Here is a 21,261-nt window from a genome sequence, read left to right as displayed (position 1 = left end):
CAAAGAGGAAAAAGAGATCGGATAGCACTACTGGTTAAAAAGGTCATTAAGGCAATGTTTGCATATATTTGGAGCAAGGATATCAGCACCAGTATCTGTATGGAATCTATATGGGTAGGGCTCAGGAACACCAAGTGGCATAAAGCAATCATGGAAGTTGTATATAGACCTCCAAACTGTAGTGATAACATTGGGATGGCATTAAATAGGAAGTTGGAGAAGGAAGCAGTAAAGGTACAGCTATAATTATGGGTGACTTTAATCTGCATATAGATTAGGCAAATCAAATCAGTAACAATACAGTAGAGGAGGAATTCCTGGTGTGTGTATGAGATGGTTTTGTGGATCAATTGTTGATCAGCCAATGAGACGACAGTCCATTCTAGACCAAGTGTTGTGTAATGAGAAAGGAATAATTGGCAATCTAGATCTGCTAGGCCTTTTGGGGAAGAATGACCATAATATGGTAAAATTCTTCTTTAATGTATAGAGTGAGGTAGTTGATTCTGAGATTAAAGTTCTGAATCTAAATAAAGGAAGTTACATTGGTATGAGATACGAGCTGGCTGTGATAAATTGCGGAACATTTCTTAAAGGGATGATAGCAGACCGGCAATGGTTAACATTTGAAAAGTTCGTGGAGGAACTACAATAATTGTTCATTCCTGTCTCGCACAAAAATGAAACTGGAAAAATGTCCGACTATTGCTAACAAAGGAAATTAGGGATTGTATTAGATCCAAGGAAACGGAATACATATTGGCCAAAAATAATTGCAGAGCTGAGGATTGGGAGCAGTTTAGACATCAGCAAAGGAGGACAAAAGAATTGATGAAGAGAGGAAAATCAGAGTATGAGAGTAAGCTTGAAGGGAACATACAAACTGATTGCAAAAGCTTCCATAGGTATATGAAGAAAAAAAGATTCATGAAGACAAATGTAGGTCCTTTACAGTCAGAAACAGAGGAAGTTATAATGGAGAACAAAGAGATGGCAGACAAATTAAATACATATTTTACTTTTGTCTTCACAAAGGTGGACACAAATAATGTCCAAAAATGTTGGGGAACATACAAGCTCCAGTGAACGGGAGGAACGGAAGGAAATCGGTATTAGTAGAGAAATGTTGTTGGGAAAATTGTTGGGATTAAAGGCTGACAAATCTGCAGGGCCTGGTAATCTGCATTTAAGTAAGTAGCCCTAGAAATAATAGATGTATTGGTGGTCATGTTTCAAGATTCTTTAGACTCTGGAATTGTGACACGATTGGACAGAGTCAGAATGGAACTATAATAGGGAAATCATGCTTGACAAATCTACTTGAATTTTTCCAGGATATACCTAGAAGAGTGGATAAGGGGGAGCCAGTCGATATGCTTTACTTAGAGCTTCAAAAGGTTTACAATAAGGCCCGACAAAGGAGATTAGCATGTAAAATGAAAGAGCATGTGATGGGGCAAGGATGAGGGAGGTCGGTCATGAGGGGTGTACTGACATGGATAGAGAATCAGTTGGCAGGCAGGAAATGAAATAGGAACAATGGGCCATTTTCTGAGTGCCAGCTAATGAGTTGAAGGGTACCACAGGGATCATTGCTAGGACCCCAGCCATTCACAATATGTGTTAATGATTTAGATGAGGAAACGAAACACAATATCTCCAAGTTTGTATAGGACACAAAGCTGGATGTGAGGGTGAACTGTGAGGAGGATGCACAGATGCTTCACTGTCATTTGAACAAGTTGAGTGAGTGAGCAAATGCATGGTAAATGAAGTATAATATAGATAAATATAAGGTTATCCACTTTACTTGCAAAAACAGGAATGCAGATTATTATCTGAATGGCAGTTGATCAGGAAAGGGGGAGATACAATGAGACCTGTACATCAGTCATTGAGAGCACGCAAGTGCAGCAGGTGGAGAAGAGGGTAAATGATGTGTTTGCCTTTGTAGTGAGAGGATTGGAATACAGGAGCAGAGTTGTCTTTCTGTAATTGTACAGGGCCTTGGTGAGACCACACCTGGAGTATTGTGTGCAATTTTGGTCTCCTTATTGGAGGGAGGATACTCTGATTGTGGAGGGAGTGCAATGAATGTTTACCAGATCGATTTGTGGGATGTTAGTACTGACCTATAAAGAGACTGGAGTGGATAGGATTTAATTCCCTGGAGTTTCAAAGAATTAAGGGAGATCGCATAGAAGCCTATGAAATTTTAACAGGACTAGACAGGATAAATACAGGAAGTATGTTCCTGATGACCACACAGTCCAGAACCACGGGTCCCACTCAAAGGACACAGGGTAGGCCATTTAGGCCTGAGATGAAGAGATATTTCTTCACCCAGAGAGTGGTGAGCCTGTAGCACAAAACACATTAAATGTTTTCAAGAAGAGTTAGAGGAATTAGGAGTTCTTTGGCTAAAGGAATCAAAGGGAATGGGGAGAAAACAGGAATAGGGTAGTGAGTTGGATTACCAGCCATGATCATATTAAATGGTGGAATATGTTGGGGGGCCGAGTGGCATAGTCCCGCTTTTAGTCTGTATGTTTCTATATTAATGCATGCAGCATGATGACACCACTGAGTCAGACATGAGCTGTTCAGTATCAGATTAGACTAATGTTGGTTTTATAGTAACCACTTTTCACTGTCTGATTTCTTCTCCCTTCCAGATTGCCCACCAGGCACGTATGGACAGAACTGCAACCAGGTGTGCCAGTGCTCAGGAGTGAATGAGGAGTGTCACCCTGTCACAGGGAAATGCACATGTCTACCTGGTTATTACGGGACCCGCTGTGACCTCCGTATGTATTCATTGACCTTCATTGAGGTATCTCTAGTTGGAAGATACCTGTCAGTTTCTTTAGGCAGATTCGTTTCCACAGTTTGTAAATGCTATGTTGCAAAATTCCTGGAATTATCTTCCATTCAATAAGTTCAATTGATTCTAAATGTATTTGTCTCACACCTTCATTATTATATATGTATTTATAACATGTTATTGCTTACCTACAATTAGTATATGCTTCTGAGCTGTAATAGTCTTTCGGTCATGCACCAATCCTCCATAGTGAGAGAATGGATTTGTCTTTCAGAATGTCCGGAGGGAACCTATGGACCCTACTGTCAAAGGAGTTGCAAATGTCAGAATGAGGGACAGTGTGACACTGTAACTGGAACTTGCAGCTGTCCTTCTGGTTTTATTGGAGCTGACTGCACAATCAGTAAGTTACCCTTGTCCAAACCTTCCAAAAGGAATCACCAGCAAGAGCATAATAAGACAACAAATTTATAAGCTAGTTACTTATGAAAATAATCACGCTATGACGAAAATATGAAAATGTTCATATGAACTTCCTTTTTAATCAGGTAGTTTCCAGGTTGTCAATATTAGCTAGATAGAGAGATTTTTTCTTTATATATTGTCCTTACAATGCGCTTTAACCTGAACTTCGGAAGAATAGTACTGAATTCATTAAAGGCATATTATTTGGGACTGGTCTGTAAAAGATATAATGATGGCATAGCTTTGTATGTTTGTCCATTATTGCCTCCCATTTTGAGACCACACGAGATTGCTAACAAGAGGGAGAACAAAAGGTTTTCACCTGAGGTTTGACTGTGTTTCACATAAGTAATGCAATGATAAATGATTTTGTATTGTAGCCCTTTCCAACCCTTGTTCAGTAGTCTGTTGATTGCATGAATGTATACTGTAAAACACAGAATATGTGTTGTGTTGATAGAGTATATGATCTCAATTTTATTGTTTACATTTTAGTAAGATCCTTATAAGTTACCATGGTGCATGCATGATATATACCACTGCATTAGGCAGAATATATATTTTCTCATAAATGAAAGGTGTTTCTGCCATGATAATCATTAAGGTAAGTTGACCTTCTGTAGAGTCACTATACATGACACTCTGACAATTAGCAGATAGATGGCACTGTCATTTTTGCAATACGAACTGGATTTGATCCGGGTATCAATGGCAATGTACTGCCAATGTGTCACCTTGTACATCAGTTATGAGTGCCATTTTTCTCTCAAAAAGAGAAATTGTAAACTGAAATGACTGAAATGCTATTTCAAGAAAGTATTCAGAAAGTTGAGCGAAACATCCCTGAAGATATTGGTATTTAGTTTCTATTCATTGCAACCAGTATGAGATTTTCTTCAAAGCACTACATATTCTCAAAGTGCTCTGTAACCGCAGATCAATTCACAGAATCACAGAAGTGTTACCACATATCAGGAGTTCATTGTGCTTGAACCAGCTTGTTAAATGAGCATCACTACCTCATGCCAAGCTCCTGCCTTTTCCCCCATACACTTGAATATTATTTCCATCAATTGCCCTGTTGAATGCCTCAAGTGAACCCTCCACACTTCCAAGCAGTGCATTCCACATCCCAACTACTTGCTAAATGAAAAGATTTTCCTCACTTCACCCTTGCTTCCTTTGCAGATCACTTTAAATCTGTATCATCTTGTTCTTGTTCCTTTTATAGAGGGAACAGTTCCTCCCTATCTGCTTTATCCAGTCCAGTCATGATTTGTCTATTATATCTCCTTCTTTTCCCTAAGTAGAAGTCCCAGTTTCTTCAGAGATAGAAAGAACTGCAGATGGTTGAGTCAGAGATAACATAGTGTGGAGCTGGAGGAACACAGAAGGCCAGGCAGCATCAGAGGAGCAGGAAAGTTGACGTTTCGGGTCGGGACCCTTCATCAGAAAAGCCCATTTCTGAAGGAGGGTCCAACCGAAACGTCAACTTTCCTCCAGCTCCATGCTGTGTTACTCCAATTTCTTCACTCTGTTCTCATAATTGAAGTTCCTCATGGCTGGAACCATTCTTGCAAAGTATTTCTGCAAGCTCTCTGATGTATTCATATCCTTCCTATGATATAGCACCCAGAGTGGTAGACAATACTGCAGCTGAGGCCTAACAAGTGGCGCCTCCTTGATCATTAGTTGATTAATGATTATTTTAGAATGAAAGTTTATCTCTGATATGATAATCATAAGCAGAATAAACACCATCCCTTGTCCAGCCAACTAATCTGAGATAGATAGTCTAATCCAACATTTCATTTTCGAAGAGTTGTGTACTTTCCTTAATTAAAACTGGAAGAACTGCGGATGCTGTAAATCAGGAACAAAAACAAAGTTGCTGGAAAAGCTCAGCAGGTCTGGCAGCATCTGTGAAGGAAAAAACAGAGTTAACGTTTCGGGTCCAGTGACGCTTCTTCATAATTGATTGTGGCTGGGAAAACGTCATATAGTTCTGCATATAAACTGACGTTTTCCCAGCCACCATCAGTTCTGAGGAAGGGTCACTGGACCCGAAACATTAACTCTGTCTTTTCCTTCACAGATGCTGCCAGACCTGCTGAGTTTATCCAGCAAATTTGTTTTTGTTCTATGTACTTTCCTTCTTCCCTGCCTACCCATCAATCATTGTTCTTCAGATATCATGGCCCACACGCTGGAAACTTCCTCTTTAACCTTTCTGTACCCATTCCATTATCTTACAAAGGCTCCTGAAATCCTTGTCTGGATGGCATTTTCTACAATGACACTTGTTTGTTCTCCTAGCTCGTGTTAATTTTGGTTCAATAATAACTCTTTTGTCTCTGATTCTGAAGGTTCAAACTTTCAGCACGTCAGCAGCTAATCCAGTCTTCTCTTTCATTATTGCACTGAAATATTGTAGCATTGCTGGTGGCACTTCCTTTTGGATGAGACATTAACTACTTCTCTCTGGTACGTTTAAATGATCACATGACACTGTTTAACAAAGAGCAGTGAGTTCTTCCAGTGCCCTGGCAACTATATATTCCTCAACCAATATTATTAAAAACAAATGAACTGTTTGGGAGCCTTGGTGTTCACAATTGGGCAGCAGTATTTGGCCACATTACTACACAGACTACACATTTAGAAGTATTTAATTGGCTGTGAAGTAGTTCAAATATCCTAAGATTTTGAAGGGGACAATATAAACAAGTTTATTTCATTTGCAAAGGGGGGGGATCATAAAATCTGAAAATATTGTACAAATTAGAGCAAATGTTTGGAGACTTAAGACTTGATGAGGGACCTTACCAGCTAACATTGCATACCACAATTACGATCCTACAGAGTTAGCAACATATTTGTGATCCACTGAGCCTCCAGTCTAGAAGAAACTTGCTGAGTGTATCCTGCTGTTTCCAGCATCGGGTCAGCCAAAGGCACAAAACTGCTCATTCTGTCCATATTTGGGTGAATATGCTTCTGTTGGTTCTCATTAAATATTGAATTTCAGATTTCACAACATACCCGAACAAATATTTCTCTTTCACAGCTTGTCCAGAAGGCTACTATGGAAAAGATTGTAGGATGCTTTGTCCATGTGGTGAAGAAGGAAGATGTGACCCAGTGACAGGAAAGTGCCACTGTTGGCCTGGTACAATGGGTTCTACCTGTCAGAAAGGTACAGTCAAATGAATTATTCTAAAAACCAAATCATGAGGAGTCACTACATTCACAATGCAAATGTAGCTTTTGATACACCTGAACTGAGAAGAGGTTGTGAGTTTCCATTTACAAAAACTTACAAACTATACAAGGCCCATAACACAGATTCATTTATTTATAGTCGAGCAGTCACATACAGGTAATTTGATCATTTTAAGCTGCTACCTGATACATCACACAAAAGTCAATAGGTCAGAAATAACTCCTACTTGCCACTCTAATATTAAACTGTGGAAAAGTTCAGCAAGAGTCTATCTTAATAATTTGAGTGCTTTAAAATATTAACAGAGCCTTCCAATTTGTTGTTTTGATAAAACACATTTCTATGTAGGCGAATAGAGTGCCTACTTGAATTCACATCTAAGTTTATTCTACCAACCAATGTTAGATGTCAAGATGTTTTACGCTCACCAGTGCAGGAGCTCATTTAAACTGTGAACACTCTAAAATCATTTTAAAATCCAGCAAAAGGTGAAACAAATTCTGCACTGATGATATAAGGCAGTCAGTCCATTGGATATGAGATATGACATTTTGGCTGATGTTGAATTCAAGTAGCTTTAGGGCAATTGTTTCTGATTAACTTGTTTAATGTGCAGTTGTTTTGATTCAGTGTGTCCACAGGGAAGATTTGGACTAGGCTGCTTGGAGATCTGTGCCTGTCAGAATGATGCTATCTGCAACCCAAAAGATGGGACATGCTCTTGTGGACTTGGGTGGACAGGTCACCATTGTGAAAAAAGTATGTTCACTTGTTAAAGTTGCTCATCTATTTTTGGCAGATTCTATATTTTAAACAACATACGAATTATGACAGTGGATGAAAGTCAATAGATTCTACATGTTCTAACTGTAGTTGTAACTATATCAACGATTTAGATAAATGCTGGACTGTTTGTGGAGTGGGGGGATGGTGCTGGGAATTGAGGGGGGGTACAGTTCTGAGAGTTGGGGGATGCGGTACTGGGAGTAGTGGGGTACGGTGCTGGGAGTAAGTGGGGGGACAGTGCTGGGAGTTTGGGGCGTGACGGTTCTGGGAGTAGCGGGCTGACAGTGCTGGGATTTGGTGCTGGGAGTTGGGGGAGACGGTGCTGGGAGTGGAATGAACAGTGCTGGGAGTGGCAGGGACGGTGCTGGGAGTGTGAGGGTGGACGCAGTACTGGGTTTGGGGGGATGGTGTTGGGAGTGGGGGAGGACAGTGGTTGGATTTGGGGAGCGGTGCTGGGAGTTGGTGGTGACGGTGCAAGGGGTGGGGGTTTGACGGTGCTGGGATTTGGGGGAGGTTCATTGCTGGGAGTTGGGGTGCATGGTGCTGGGAGTAGTGGGGTGACGGTGCTGGGAGTTGCGGGTAATGGTGCTGGGAGTAGTGGGGTGACGGTGCTGGGAGTTGGGGGTAATGGTGCTGGGAGTAGTGGGGTGACAGTGCTGGGAGTTGGTGGTAATGGTGCTGGGAGTAGTGGGGTGACGGTGCTAGGAGTTGGGGGTAATGGTGCTGGGATTTGGGGGAGGTTCATTGCTGAGAGTTGGGGTGCATGGTGCTGGGAGTAGGGGGGTGACGGTGCTGAGATTTCAGGGAGGTACGGTGCTGGGAGTTGGCAGGGATGATGCTGGGAGTTCAGGGGAGTGGTGGTGCTGTGTGTCAGGGGGGTGCAGTACTGGGAGTGGGGGAATGCTTTGGTAATAGCGAGTGCAGATGGAAATGCTCAGTGATGTTTTAGGATGACGAGTGAAGTAGGAATGGGGAGGGGATAGGAGTAGTGAAAGTCATGGGGGAGAGCGAAATGACAGTTGAACTCTTGGGATAGTGAGTGATGCTGTTGAGAGGCAAATGTTTTCTGTTCTGGGGAAAGTAAAAATCAGTTGCAAAATATTTATTGAAGGATTTTCTTTTGTAACTCAGCATGTCCTGTGGGGAAATATGGAGCCAACTGCAAGCTGGACTGTTTGTGTTGGAATAATGGAAAGTGCGATCGGCTTACTGGCAGCTGTCAGTGTCTGGATGGTTTCTACGGCCCATTGTGTGAACACAGTAAGTTGCTTAATATTTTACACAGTCATCATCCAGCAGTCAAACAATTTGCATAAAACCTGGCAGTGACTTGTTTCAGACTTGGTAACTTGGGTGATCTGGTGAGGTGGGGGGTTGCCTCAGGTCCATATATTGATGAAAAAATAAACAACTGCTGTTCTGCGCCTTTAACAATTGATTAGTTTCATTGCAGACGTTTTTTAAAGATACACATCACTTTTATAGTGTGAACAGATGTTAGCAGTTGTCACCTTGTTAATTATTTCCCAGAATACTGTGAATCATTAGTTCACAGCTACACTGATATTCCTTTCAGTACTTTGATCATCAAAGTAAATTTTGTTTGATCCAAACAGCTTGCTGTGATCAATATTACTACCTGCTTGGAATTAATAAGTGGTTATTGCCACAGAGCAAGTTGCTCCTAGACAGAGTTGCCTGTCTAGGAATATTGAGTTTATTGAGTCAATCATATGTGGAATTCTTTCAGATAGCATGATAGAGTTTGGAGTGAGAATTGTTTAATTGTTAGTCAAGAGTTGTTTTGACCTTTGTAATTCATTGCTTTGTTTCCTAGCTTGTCCTCTGGGGTTTCATGGTTCAGTATGTGCTCTCTCCTGTGACTGCAAGCATGGTGCTGCTTGTGACCCTAGTACTGGCCAATGCATCTGTCCACCTGGTTACCATGGTGATTACTGTGAGAAAGGTAATGTCACACATGGCTTTTTTCTCAAATGACTTTGCCAATTCACTATTGTTTAGGTTAAGAAATAAAGACTGGTGATTAGCAATGGATGGATTAGCAATTGATGCATAGACTATAATGCAATGCATAAATTGCAGGTATTTTCATTTTATTCATTCATGTGATGTGAGCTTTGCTGATTAGACCAGCATCTATTGCCCATCCCTAAATGTCCAGAAGGGAACTATGAGTCAGCTACATGGCTGTGAGTCTGGAGTCACATGTAGGCCAGATTAGGTAAGGATAATAGTTTCCTTCCCTAAAAGACAAGACTAAACCAGATGGACTTTTTTGACAGTCAACAATACTTTCATGGTCATCATTAGACTCTTAATTCCAGATTTTTATTGATTTCAAATTCCACCAAATGCTCTGGCGGGATTCGAACCTACGTCCCCAGAATATTACCTGGGTCCCTGGATTAATCGTCTGGCGATGATATAACAAGGCTGTTGCCATCACTCAAACCTATGGAATAAATCTTGGAGAGAGTTGCAGGGAACAACTTAACTATAAGTTTTTTTATATATTTAAACTAGTACCTGGGGCACGAAATATAGGTTGAAATCTGCCTGGAGAATTGCGACTGCTGATGTTATTGAAAAAAAATTCATTTGGGTAGAATGATTGGGAAGATTCACAGACCTTTATAGATCCCACCACTTGCCAGGTTTCTCTTTGATTTGAGTAATGGTTTCTGTTAGCAGAATAATAAATACATGGTAGTGAAAATGATTCAAGAGATTGAGCTGAATTGCAGACCTAAGACCTATGGTTCAGTTGGTAAAACTCTGCCTCTGTATCAGAATATTGAGTGTTTAAGTCCCACACCTGGTCTTGAGTGCGAAAGTAAAGACTGCCACTCCAGTGGAATACTAAAGGGATGCTGTGAGATACAATCTTTCAGATAAGATATTAAACTAAGGCCTCATCAGCCCACCCAGCTAAATGTAAAAGATAATTTGGCACTTTTTTTGAAGAAGATTTGTGGAGTTACCACTGATATCCTGCCCCAAAATTTGTCCCTCAATCAGCAACACAAAATGATTATCTGGTCATGATCACATTGCCGTTTGTGGGAAATTGGTGTCTGCAAATTGGCATCTCAATGTCCTATATAGTATTAGTGACCGAATCATAGAGTCGTAGAGATGTACAGCAGACTCTTTAGTCCAACTTGTTCATGCCAACCAGATATCCTAAATTATTCTAGTACTATTTGCCAGCATTTGGCCCATATGCATCTAAACCCTTCCTATCCGTGTACCCATCCAGATGCCTTTTAAATGTTGCAATTGTACCTGCCTCTATCACTTCCTCTGCCAGCGCATTCCATACACGCACCATCCTCTGCATGAAAAAGTTGCCCCTTAGTTCCATTTAAAATCTTTACCCTCTCACCTTAAACCTATGCCCCCTAGTTTTGGACTCCCCTACCCTGGGAAAAAGACCTTGGCTATAAATCTCTATAACGTCACCCCACAGCCTCCGATGCTTCGGGGTAAAAAGCCCAAGTCTATTCAGCTGTTCCCTATAGCTCAAACCCTCCAACCCTGGTAACATCCTTGTAAATCTTTTCTGAACCCTTTCAAGTTTCACCATCTATCCTATAAAAGGAAGATCAGAATTGAATGCAATACTCCAAAAATGGCCTAACCAAAGTCCTGTACGGCCACAACATAACTTCCCAATCTGTTACTCAATGTGTAGACCAATAAAAGCAAGTGTACTAAACACCTTGTTCACTGCCCTGCCTAACTGCGACTCCACTTTCAAGGAACTATGAACCTGCACCCCAAGGTCTCTTCATTTCGCAATGCTCCCCAGGACCTTACCATTAAGTGTATAACTCTTGCTCTGATTAGACTTACCAAAAGAACTTCAAAAAAAGATATTTCAAAGCTGTAATAAATTTTGGGACATTCTGTGGCCATGAAATGCACTACATGAATGTAAGTCTTTGTTTTAAGCAAATAAACAAGATATACTGCTCTGTGCAATCTTTACTATTACACTTAATTACTTCCTCGTTTCTTTTGTTGTATTTCTCTAAGATGTGATTGCGCATATCCTTGATCATGTTCACATTTCTATATGAACACACACAAGCACAGACAACAAGCATCACAATGGAGACCTGTCACAAGATTAAAAACATTAACTCATATGTCTCATTGAACTTTGTTCAGGATAGTTGAAATTTAATTTCTTTTCTTTTTGGAGGACGAGAGATGAATCAGTGCTGCGAATACCTCCGATGGATGTTCAATGTCCGGAGATAACAATGTGTGGCTGAGAAAAGTTACTGTGGCATAGTTGAGTGTTCCTGGTGCTAATATATAAACTTTGCTTTGTATTATGTTAGTTTGTGAAGCTGGACACTTTGGGGAGCGATGTCAGCAGATGTGTGATTGTGAAGGTCTCACACCATGTCATCCAGTTACAGGAAAGTGCTTTTGCCCACCAGGTAGAACTGGAGATCGATGTGATAGTGGTAATCTTTTTTTCCTTATATTCAATTTTCTTGTAATCTGTTTTTACAAAGGCAAAATACATGACAGCAGTCATTGAGTATTCATTATTTTACATAATGTAGATGTATTTTGGGAGCTGTAATTGTAGAGTGGTTTGGAGTATAGCTGTGATCTGTTAAAAAATACTTGTCAGCTTTTCTGGGTTACATTGGACTCCTTTTCCCAGGACTCATTAGCTCTCATTGAATTTTTGAACTCCTACCCAGAAGAGTTCATGAACTAACTGCACAAAGGCCAGTTTCCCATCACCAAGTTACCCTTCATTTACTTGTGCACAGTACACTGGCTGTGGATGGCCAGCCAGCTCGGAGTCAGCCCCCTGAACTGAGGAGATTTTAAATCCCCTGTTCATATTGGTCAGCCAGGGCTTCCTGATTAGCCCAGGTTAACAGCCCCAATCAAGGATCTCATTGTCAACAGGAACCACCTGCTTCCAATCACTACAGTTCAAAATTGCATTACTTTTTGCAAGGACTCTGAAATGGAATGGTAGACTGTCATTGACTGTCCTAATTGGTGAAGTGGTGATTGTGGGAATTTTCATTTAATAGACCAGATCTTAGAAGAGTTATTCTTATGCGAGAAATATCAGCATTGCTTATCATTCAGGGAACTCTAATTTAGATTGAAGTTGTGACCATCATAAATGAATAAGACCATGCAGAGAAGCAATAATTGAATCTCAGATGCAACTGGTCGGCACAATGACAAATATAAGATTGGATCTCCCTTCAGTCTCACATATGTGTAACTTGGATCTCACTCAGTCTCAGCCTTACTGATTAACTGACCATTAATTGGCACCTTCCAACAGAAGAGGGTGTCTGTTTTTCTGATGAGATGTTGCTATCAGTTCATAACAGAGCAACATTGAAAAGTAGCACAGAGAAGTCTTTAATCCTCTGAACAGATCAACCTTTCTTGTTAAAAAAAAAATACTTGTTGTAATGTAGGTAAGAAAAGAAATTTTTGAACAAATAAATTTTCATATGTTGATTCTGAAAGTAGTTCAACATTTTGTTGTTTTGTCAGAATGCCCAGCAAACCAATATGGACCTAACTGTTCCTTGACCTGTAATTGTGCTAACAAAGCACACTGCAATTCTCGCAATGGAAGCTGCATGTGCTCCTTCCAGTGGATGGGTCCGACTTGTGAAGAAGGTATAGTCATGATCTACTTTAACATGACAATAATGCAACCAATACCATCAAAAACAGATTCATTAAGGTAGTTCAGGACAACCCTACTCCTGTGAACGAATTTTAAAAACTTCTAAGACCTTTCTGTTCACAAACTGATACCACGCCACAACAATTTCAAAATAATTCACTAGTGATTAATTACTTTGTGACATCCTGAAAATAATATGTGATGTTAACAGAAATGCATCTTATTTTCTTTCAAGAGGTGCCCTATTGTTATTAGAGTAAAAAAAAAGATCGAGTTGTAATAAAGGTATATTAACAACGAGGGCACAATGGCTTAATACCAGAGAGATACTTTAAAAATCCATAGTTGAAAACAAAGGATTTAATTATTTTAAACATCATTGTAATTGTGTCTGATCATCATTTAAGATGGACTATGCAAGAAAAAAATTGCATGCTTTGAAGCAGAGAACATTTTTCATCCTTGAAGGGTTATTTGATTGGAAATTCTTTGGTTGTCATTTTGAAGTTATCTAGTAGCTACGGATCTGGAACATAAATAACAAAAAGCCTTTCCAACTTCTATTCAGGTGGTCCTTCGCTGTCTCTGATTCGTCGTGAGCGTGCTCAGTCGGAAGAACATCGTCTGCAAAGAACTTTGTATCGCTCATAGTTTGATCACAGTTTCAGGTTGATGAGAAGCAATGGGATTTGTTTACAGCTGAAGAGTTACTCAAAAAATTAGGAAACATTATGAACTCTTGAGTAACAGCCCAGAATTTATCCAAGTGACCCTGAAGGATAACCAAAGGCTCTGTACTTAATTTCACTAATCGTATGACATCCTGTGGCCATCTTAACATTCTGATTCCAGCCTTGAGCAATTCAAGCTCCAGTGAAGAATGTTGCGAACATGTGCAATTTTGAGAATTGGTCAGCTCTTGGTGCTTTAAGATACTTCCATTCATGGGAAGATTATAAATCTCATACAAAGGGAAAAAGAGACATTCTGATAATTAATCATGAGGATCTGCAGAAGTTTAATACTGTTGCAATAAAGGGCTCATGAACATATGTTAGATTAACTAGATTTTCGGATTAAAATACTTAAATTGATTCACAGACACTAGCCAATTCTATGCATATTTTGATGTCATCTCATTCATTATTTTGAAAAGATATTGAATCCTAGTCTAATTTACATGTGTTGGTTTGTATGTCACCTCATTTGCAAAGATGGCTTTGTTATTGTAATATGTTAATTAACAATCTGTTCATTTTTGAAACATTTTGAGAATTTTACCAAAAGTCTTGTTAGCATATCTATTTTGAAGCTTGATATCATATACAAGCACAATCCAGTCTGGAAATGGCAATGGTTGAACTGAAACTATGAATGTGCCTTTCAAAATCTGATTCCATTGATTTCATTCTACTTAGAGAGCAGGGGAAAAGGATGGAGATATCTGGTTTCAATAAATAAGAAACATAGTCACTGAGAAAAATGCATTTAAAATAATACACTAGGAGCCCTGAGAAATATTTGTAACCCTAAACAGCTACTGTTCAGCATACAGTTCCGTAAAAGAAAGTTTCCATTTGTGGCACAAAGTGATCTCTTGTTTCTTCCCTCCTAATCTGTAATAGCAGCATTTTTTTTCTGCTCTCTGGTATTCCAGAATGCAGACCTACGTTGTTTCTTTTTAAAATTTCTATTATCCTGCTCCCTTTATAATTAATGGTTTCATTTTGTAACGAGTTCTAAGGTCAATGACAGATAGAGGCAACAGTCATACTGCAATTAAAAAGGAAGGCTAAAATCTATACTTATGGGATTTTGATAATTACTTCAAATTTGCTGTCTGAAAGCTTAAATTCCCTAGATTCAGATTCTGGCACTGGGAGGCAGCAATGCTAACCACTAAGCCACCATGCCACCCCAATGAAATGATGTTAAATATTGTTAAGATAGAGGGAGCAGGAGAGGACTGAGCATAAGAAAAATATCTGCTAAAGGTCTAAGACAGTAACAATCAGTACATGTTATCCTTCAGTTCCATTCTCATCTCTGCAATTACCTAGCTGCCTTTGTAAAACACGTGATCCTTTCAGTGTGCACACCAACACTTTACAAGATCTGCCAAACGAAAACATTGAAGTGAAAGGGTTGGATTAAGCATTGCTAAAAAATATTGGAAAACTCCAAAAATCAAAATGGCAGGACTGAACTGGCAGCAAACACTAGGGTATGATGAATGATGGGCGAATAACTGTTGGAAAAATTAAAAGAAAATATAATTTCATATAAGATTACATAGAACTTTCCACACGGAGATAGGGAATTTGATCCAAGCAGCCCATGTTGATGTCTATACTGCAAATGGGTAGCAATTCTAAATTCAACATGTGCATCTGCATTTAATTCCCAATGCTACAATCCTTTATCTTACCGATTTTTAAATGTTGTCATGCAATTACTGTTTCTGGTAGTGCACTCCACATATTTACAACCTATTGTATAAAGATTTATTCTGTGATGTTTCTTCAGTCTCTTATGTTTAAATGTGTGTTCTCATCATATACTCCTCAATCAATAGGAAATACACCTTCCTATATACTGCTTTGTAATGTTCTATAAAATCACCTCATAGTCTCCTTTGTGCTCAAAAAAGCCACCTTTTTCATAATTACATTTCCTTGAAACAGTCAACATTTTTATGCATATGTGCTGATTTTTCTTTAATGCCTCAATATCAACTATTACACAGTGTATCTCCAAACTTAAAACAGGAAGTGCTGAAGAAACTCAGCAGGTTTGGCAGCATCTATGGAGAGAAAAACAGAGTCAACATTTTGAGTCCAGTGACCATTCTAACCCCAGATGCTGCCAGACCTGCTGAGTTTCGCCAGCACTTACAGTTGTTTCAGATCCCCAACATCCACAGTTCATTATTTTATTTCCAAAAATTGTCTAATGGTCTTATTATTGATTGTACATAAGTAACTTTGCATCTCGACTTGTATATTCTAAACTACTTGTCATAAAATTCAATATTCAATTGTGCTTATAATACCTTCATCCATGTGAGGGGCTTCTTTTCATGTCTTGTGGATCTGAACACATCCCCACCATCCCTCTTCTACTCTTCATCACTTAGCTTTTTTTCATTTTTAGCATGTTAATTATTTGTACTTTTTACAAAAATACAGCACCTCATATTTTCTGACATTCAGTTCAATCTGTCACATTTATGTCCATTCCATCATCATAAAACTGTCCCCTTCCTTGGGTCTTCAAAATTATTTACTACACCTGTTTTCTAGCCCTGTACTCAAACCCTGGTTAACCAAAGAAGCTTGAGCACCAAGGACTCCAGAACATCTCTACCTGCTGACAACCATTCTGTGAAACAACTCTGTTTCCTTTTTTTTAAATCTGCTTTCAATTTCTACACTTTTCCTGTTCCCATATTCTTCAGTCTTCCCCAATTACTTCCTGCATGGTGCCTTGTCAAAGGTGCTCTGAAATTCAAAGTATAACAGATTAGTTGTGCAGGGCAGACAAGTGGATTGATCAGAAGTGTATGCTGATTGTGCTTTGATAAGGAAAAATGTGTTTCTGAAGAACTGATAAGTATACAAGGTGCAGATGTTAAATGTATTCAGCACAGCCATTGAGTCATTGATTTACCGCTAATTTTCAAACCATGTTACAAATGAATGCACTACTCATTTCATTTTCATCTAGAAGACTGTCAGAAGTTCATTTTTCTGTGTATACTCTTACTTTGATAAAATATTAGATCATTTGTTTATACAGTAATATTTTGAGAGAATGCACCTGAGAGTCAGTGATATCAGCAACACAACTATTTGAATCATAATGCTTTGCCCTGCTGGTTTCTAGTAACCTTTAGGATTGTAGCTCTTGGCTTGACTGGAAGATGGTGCAGAGTTCTTTTCTTCACAGTGTTCCTTTAGCACTATGGAAAATTCCAAACATAATGTATGATCCAACAGATAGACACTCAAGCAGTCATGTGTACAAGAACCTACTTTATTTATCTGCGTTAAATCCTTTAGGTTACATTTGAGTTGTATTAATGTCTGTGCTGTGTATGCTTGTTTATTTTATAAAATCATTTGACTGTAAATGCATACTGTACTTGAAATATTAACATGGAAATTGGTTTACTCAGCTACAGGAGTACACTATAAAGAGAGCCTGTAATACCAGGAGGGTAGCATCACCTGTTATTTGAATCGGTTACACTTTATTTATATTTTGAGTCGATTTGATTCTGATTAGATCTTGCATTCAAATTCAGTATTGGATTTAAGAAGTCAAAATATCTAAAAAAGAGTCAGGAACAATGCATTTGCCTTTTTTATAGCATTGTAATGTTAATATTAGTGTTTCCTAATTGTGATAGTGACATCTAGTGGCAACTCAACTATATTTCACAGTTTAGATTTTAATCTTTCAGTATATCTGTAACAGGAATAGTTGTGGAGAACGAGGGATCACACAGTTGGGAATGTTGTTGTACCCTGATATACTGACTTACTGTTTGGTTCCCAAGCCCTCATCCTCAAGCTCACCATCTGCCTCCTGGTCACTACTGCCCTTCATGACGTTCCCAGTCTCCACTTGCCTCCTACTTGTTGACCCTCCACCTTTGGCGGTTGTTTGCAACTTTGCCAGGCAAGTGGTATAACCTCAGTCTCCCCCTGCTGCAACCCCTCCCCATTTTCTTTTGCATTGTCTTCAGCAAAAGACAAAATTATGTAGGGTGAATAAATCTCGTGGTGGGTGCTGATGATTCAAACCTGTCAAAGGTGAATGTTATTGCCATGGTGTCTCAGAATTCTGATATGTTATCATTTCAACTCAATAATGCTTTTCCAAATACATTCCATGTTGATCTTGGTGCTGTTTTTATTCACAATTTATAAATAAAGTGATGACTGTTTTTTTAAAAAATATAGCAATTTTGTTAATTCCTTGATTTTCACTAGACAGGCAAGACATCAGATGGGTATTCCCCTCCCACATTCAACCTAATTGAACAAAAGTATTTAAATGTGATGCAAAAGAAGGAATAGCAGACTTACATTTGTATAGTGCCTCTCACAACCTCAGAATATTTAGTGATTTGCAGCCAATGAGATACTTTGGAAGTATAGTCATTGTTGTAATGTAGGAAACCTGGTGACCAATTTGCACTCAGTAAGCTCCCAAAAACAAAAGTATGGTTATGATAAAATAATTGATTGAGGGATACATTTTAGCCAAAACACCAGGGAAAATTTCTCAGCTGCTTCTTAAAATAGTACCATGGAATCTTTTACATCCATTTAAGAGGGCAGAGAGGTCCTTGGTTTAATGTCCAAATCGAAACCTAGCATCTCAAACAGTTCTCCTTCAGTATGGCATTGATATGTATTGCAGTAATGTGAGATCCACACTCACACGTGAACAGCAGTAAGCTTTAGAGAACATAACTATTTACAGAGAATGGTAAGTGAGGACATCTTATCTGGGTTAAACACAAAGAATGCTGGAAAAACTCAACAGGTCTGGCAGCATCTGGAGAGAGAAACAGTTAAAATTTCAAATCCTGAAATCCTGTTCTAAAAAAGAGTCATATCAGACTTGTAATATTAACTCTGTTTCTATCTCCACAGATGCTACCAGACCTACTGAGTTTCTCCAGCATTTTCTGTGTTTGTTTCAGATTCCCAACCCCACCCACAGTACTTTGCCTTTATTCGGCATTTGGATATCTTTCCAGAAAAGGAAAGTAGAGAGTTAGCCAGTTGTCTTTCTCATCAGAGTGATCGACATCATCTGGACAGAATACAGAAAATCTGAAGGACAAGATATTTATTGAATTAATCTTTCCTCTAACCTGTTAACCAGCTCAGCCTGTACCATATTCTAACTCCAGCTAACATTACAGTCATGTTCTTTGCTTATCCTGCTACAAAACCGTGAACTGTTGTCCTGATCATAAGTATGTATATCTCACACTCAGATTCTGGGGTCAGAGCAAAAATGTGCAGAATTACACTTCACACTGTGCGCGAGATGATTCATAAACATTTATTGCATCAGTGAAAAAGGTGATGTACATACTTTTCCGATTCAGAACTCTTGATTTCCTATTTCTAGAATTACACAGGACACAGATTATTGTGCACTGTTTACTTGGTTTAGTCTTATGCTGATAGCTGAATGCAGATCTTTCTTCTGTTAACACCAGTTTTGTCTATATAATGTAAGCAATACATAATACAGTCTACATTCAATCTCAGTCTACAGAATATGTGCAAATTTGTCAAGCTCTAGAAGTTAAATTTTGCTTAAATTTTCACAGGTACTTCATCAACACTTGATACAAAAATCAAAATATCAATGATCTTTGGTAATATCCCATACCTTTTTGACACATTTTTTAAATTCATGCACATTGGGTTAACATCTAAAGTGCACACAACTCTGCTATAAGGAGACTGCAGTGTAACTAATGATGCATGTATTGCAATACAGAAACTGAAATGCTGGTTCATTTGCAGTCAAAAACGCTAAGCTATAAAACAGCGACTTATTTTAATACCTCAGAAATGGACATGTGGTGAAAAAAAAACAATTGGTTGACCTAAGTAACTAAAAGATCAACATACAAATTATTTCTAGAATGAGAAAGTTAAGAAGGTGATAAAATCATAGAATTCCTACAGTACAGAAAGAGCCATTCAGCCCATCAGGTCTGCACTAACTCTCCAAACAGCATCCCACCCAGACCCAGCTCCACCCCCTATCCTATCCCCATAACCCCATGTTTACCATGGCTAATCCACCTAGTCTGCACATCCTTGGACATTATGGGGCAATTTAGTGTGGCTAATCCACCTAACCTGCACATCTTTGGACTGTAGGAGGAAACTGGAGCACCCAGCAGAAACCCACAGAGACATGGGGAGAATGTGCAAACTCCACACAGTCAACCAAGGCTGGAATCAAACCTGGTTCCTTGGCGCTGTGAGGTAGCAGCGCTAACTACTGAGCCACCATGCCATCCATGTGATGTGTATGCACTTCAAACGATGTCATGAAGTAGACAGATCCAGGTGATTTGCAGTAGACAAAAGGAAACTTACAATTAAGCCAAGAGAAAAAAGCTAGTCTTTCTAGTTAATCACTGCTGTTGCAGCTTAAAGATAGAATCTGACATAGTTAACATATGTGATCCTAAAGTGCTGTGTTGCAGTGTTATATGTTGTGAACACTAAGGGGCAGCAATTCATTCAAAATGATCTTTCTTTCTGGGGTGAATTGTTCATGAATAGAGGAGGTCCCATCATATCCTCTGTCCTCCTGGATTTAACTTTGTCTCGTTCTAGTTTCTTTGGGAGCTAGCTGCATTTTAGATATCCTGCACCCTTCTTTATCCAAGCCATACTGCAGAACTCTGCTTCTGAACTTTCAGAACTCTCATGCCAGGAATGCTATTTCATTGAGTCATTCTCACCACCACCACTCCTTTGCTTCCCATTCCAAATTGCCGCAATAAAGCTCTCCCTCATTATTAATGCTGACTTCCTTTCATGCTTTTCCCTTCCTTGTGACTGTTGCACATTATTCACCTGCCTTGTACGCCTTATACATTTTCTCCTAATCTTTCTTGAGGTACATCCAAGGATATTCAAGGATGTGAGTGGATATTGCAGAGGCACTTGCAATTATCTTTGAATTTTCTCTGGGTTCATGCTTAGTGCTGGACGACTAGAGAATTGTAAACATTATGCCCTTGCTCAACAAAAGTTGTAATGATCAGCCAGCAATTACAGATCACTTAGTTTAACTTCAGTGGTGGGGAAACCTCTAGAAACAATTATTTTGGATAGAATTGATATCCATGTGGAGACATGAGGATTGATTCAAAAGAGTCAGCATGATTTATTTCAGGGAAAATCCTGTTTCTTTAACTTACTGGAGTTAATGTGAACAGAGAGAACTGATGAGGGAAAGGCTGTTGGTGTGTATGTGTCTTCCAAAAGATGTTCGATACTGTGACACAAAACAGGCTTGTGACAAAAATTATAAATCATAAAATAAAAAGGACAATAGTTACATGGATACAAAATTGACTGAGGGATGATAAACAGAGTATTGGTTAATGGGTACTTTCCAGGCTGGAAGAAGGTTTGTCGTGGAGTTCCCCACGTACTGGTACTGAGACCTTGCTTTTCCTAATATATATAAATCATC

General features: G+C 39.1%; 1 protein-coding gene across 1 annotated transcript in view; it reads left to right on the top strand.

Annotated features, from left to right (window-relative positions):
- LOC109933236 (multiple epidermal growth factor-like domains protein 6) overlaps nt 1-13,659 on the top strand; it is a 271,265-nt gene extending 257,606 nt beyond the window's left edge. Inside the window, exons 30-38 of the mRNA XM_048604631.1 lie at nt 2,676-2,807; nt 3,099-3,227; nt 6,357-6,485; nt 7,143-7,271; nt 8,430-8,558; nt 9,136-9,264; nt 11,669-11,797; nt 12,870-12,998; nt 13,577-13,659. Coding sequence (XP_048460588.1) covers nt 2,676-2,807; nt 3,099-3,227; nt 6,357-6,485; nt 7,143-7,271; nt 8,430-8,558; nt 9,136-9,264; nt 11,669-11,797; nt 12,870-12,998; nt 13,577-13,659 — 1,118 coding nt within the window. The remainder of the gene's footprint in view (nt 1-2,675; nt 2,808-3,098; nt 3,228-6,356; nt 6,486-7,142; nt 7,272-8,429; nt 8,559-9,135; nt 9,265-11,668; nt 11,798-12,869; nt 12,999-13,576) is intronic.
- The last annotated feature ends 7,602 nt before the right edge of the window (nt 13,660-21,261 follow it).

Source organism: Rhincodon typus, chromosome 13, assembly GCF_021869965.1.
Source record: "Rhincodon typus isolate 14 chromosome 13, sRhiTyp1.1, whole genome shotgun sequence".
NCBI classification, from domain to species: Eukaryota; Metazoa; Chordata; class Chondrichthyes; order Orectolobiformes; family Rhincodontidae; genus Rhincodon; species Rhincodon typus.
The sequence above is the reverse complement of the archived record's forward strand: the minus strand, read 5'-3'. Positions and strand labels throughout refer to the sequence as shown.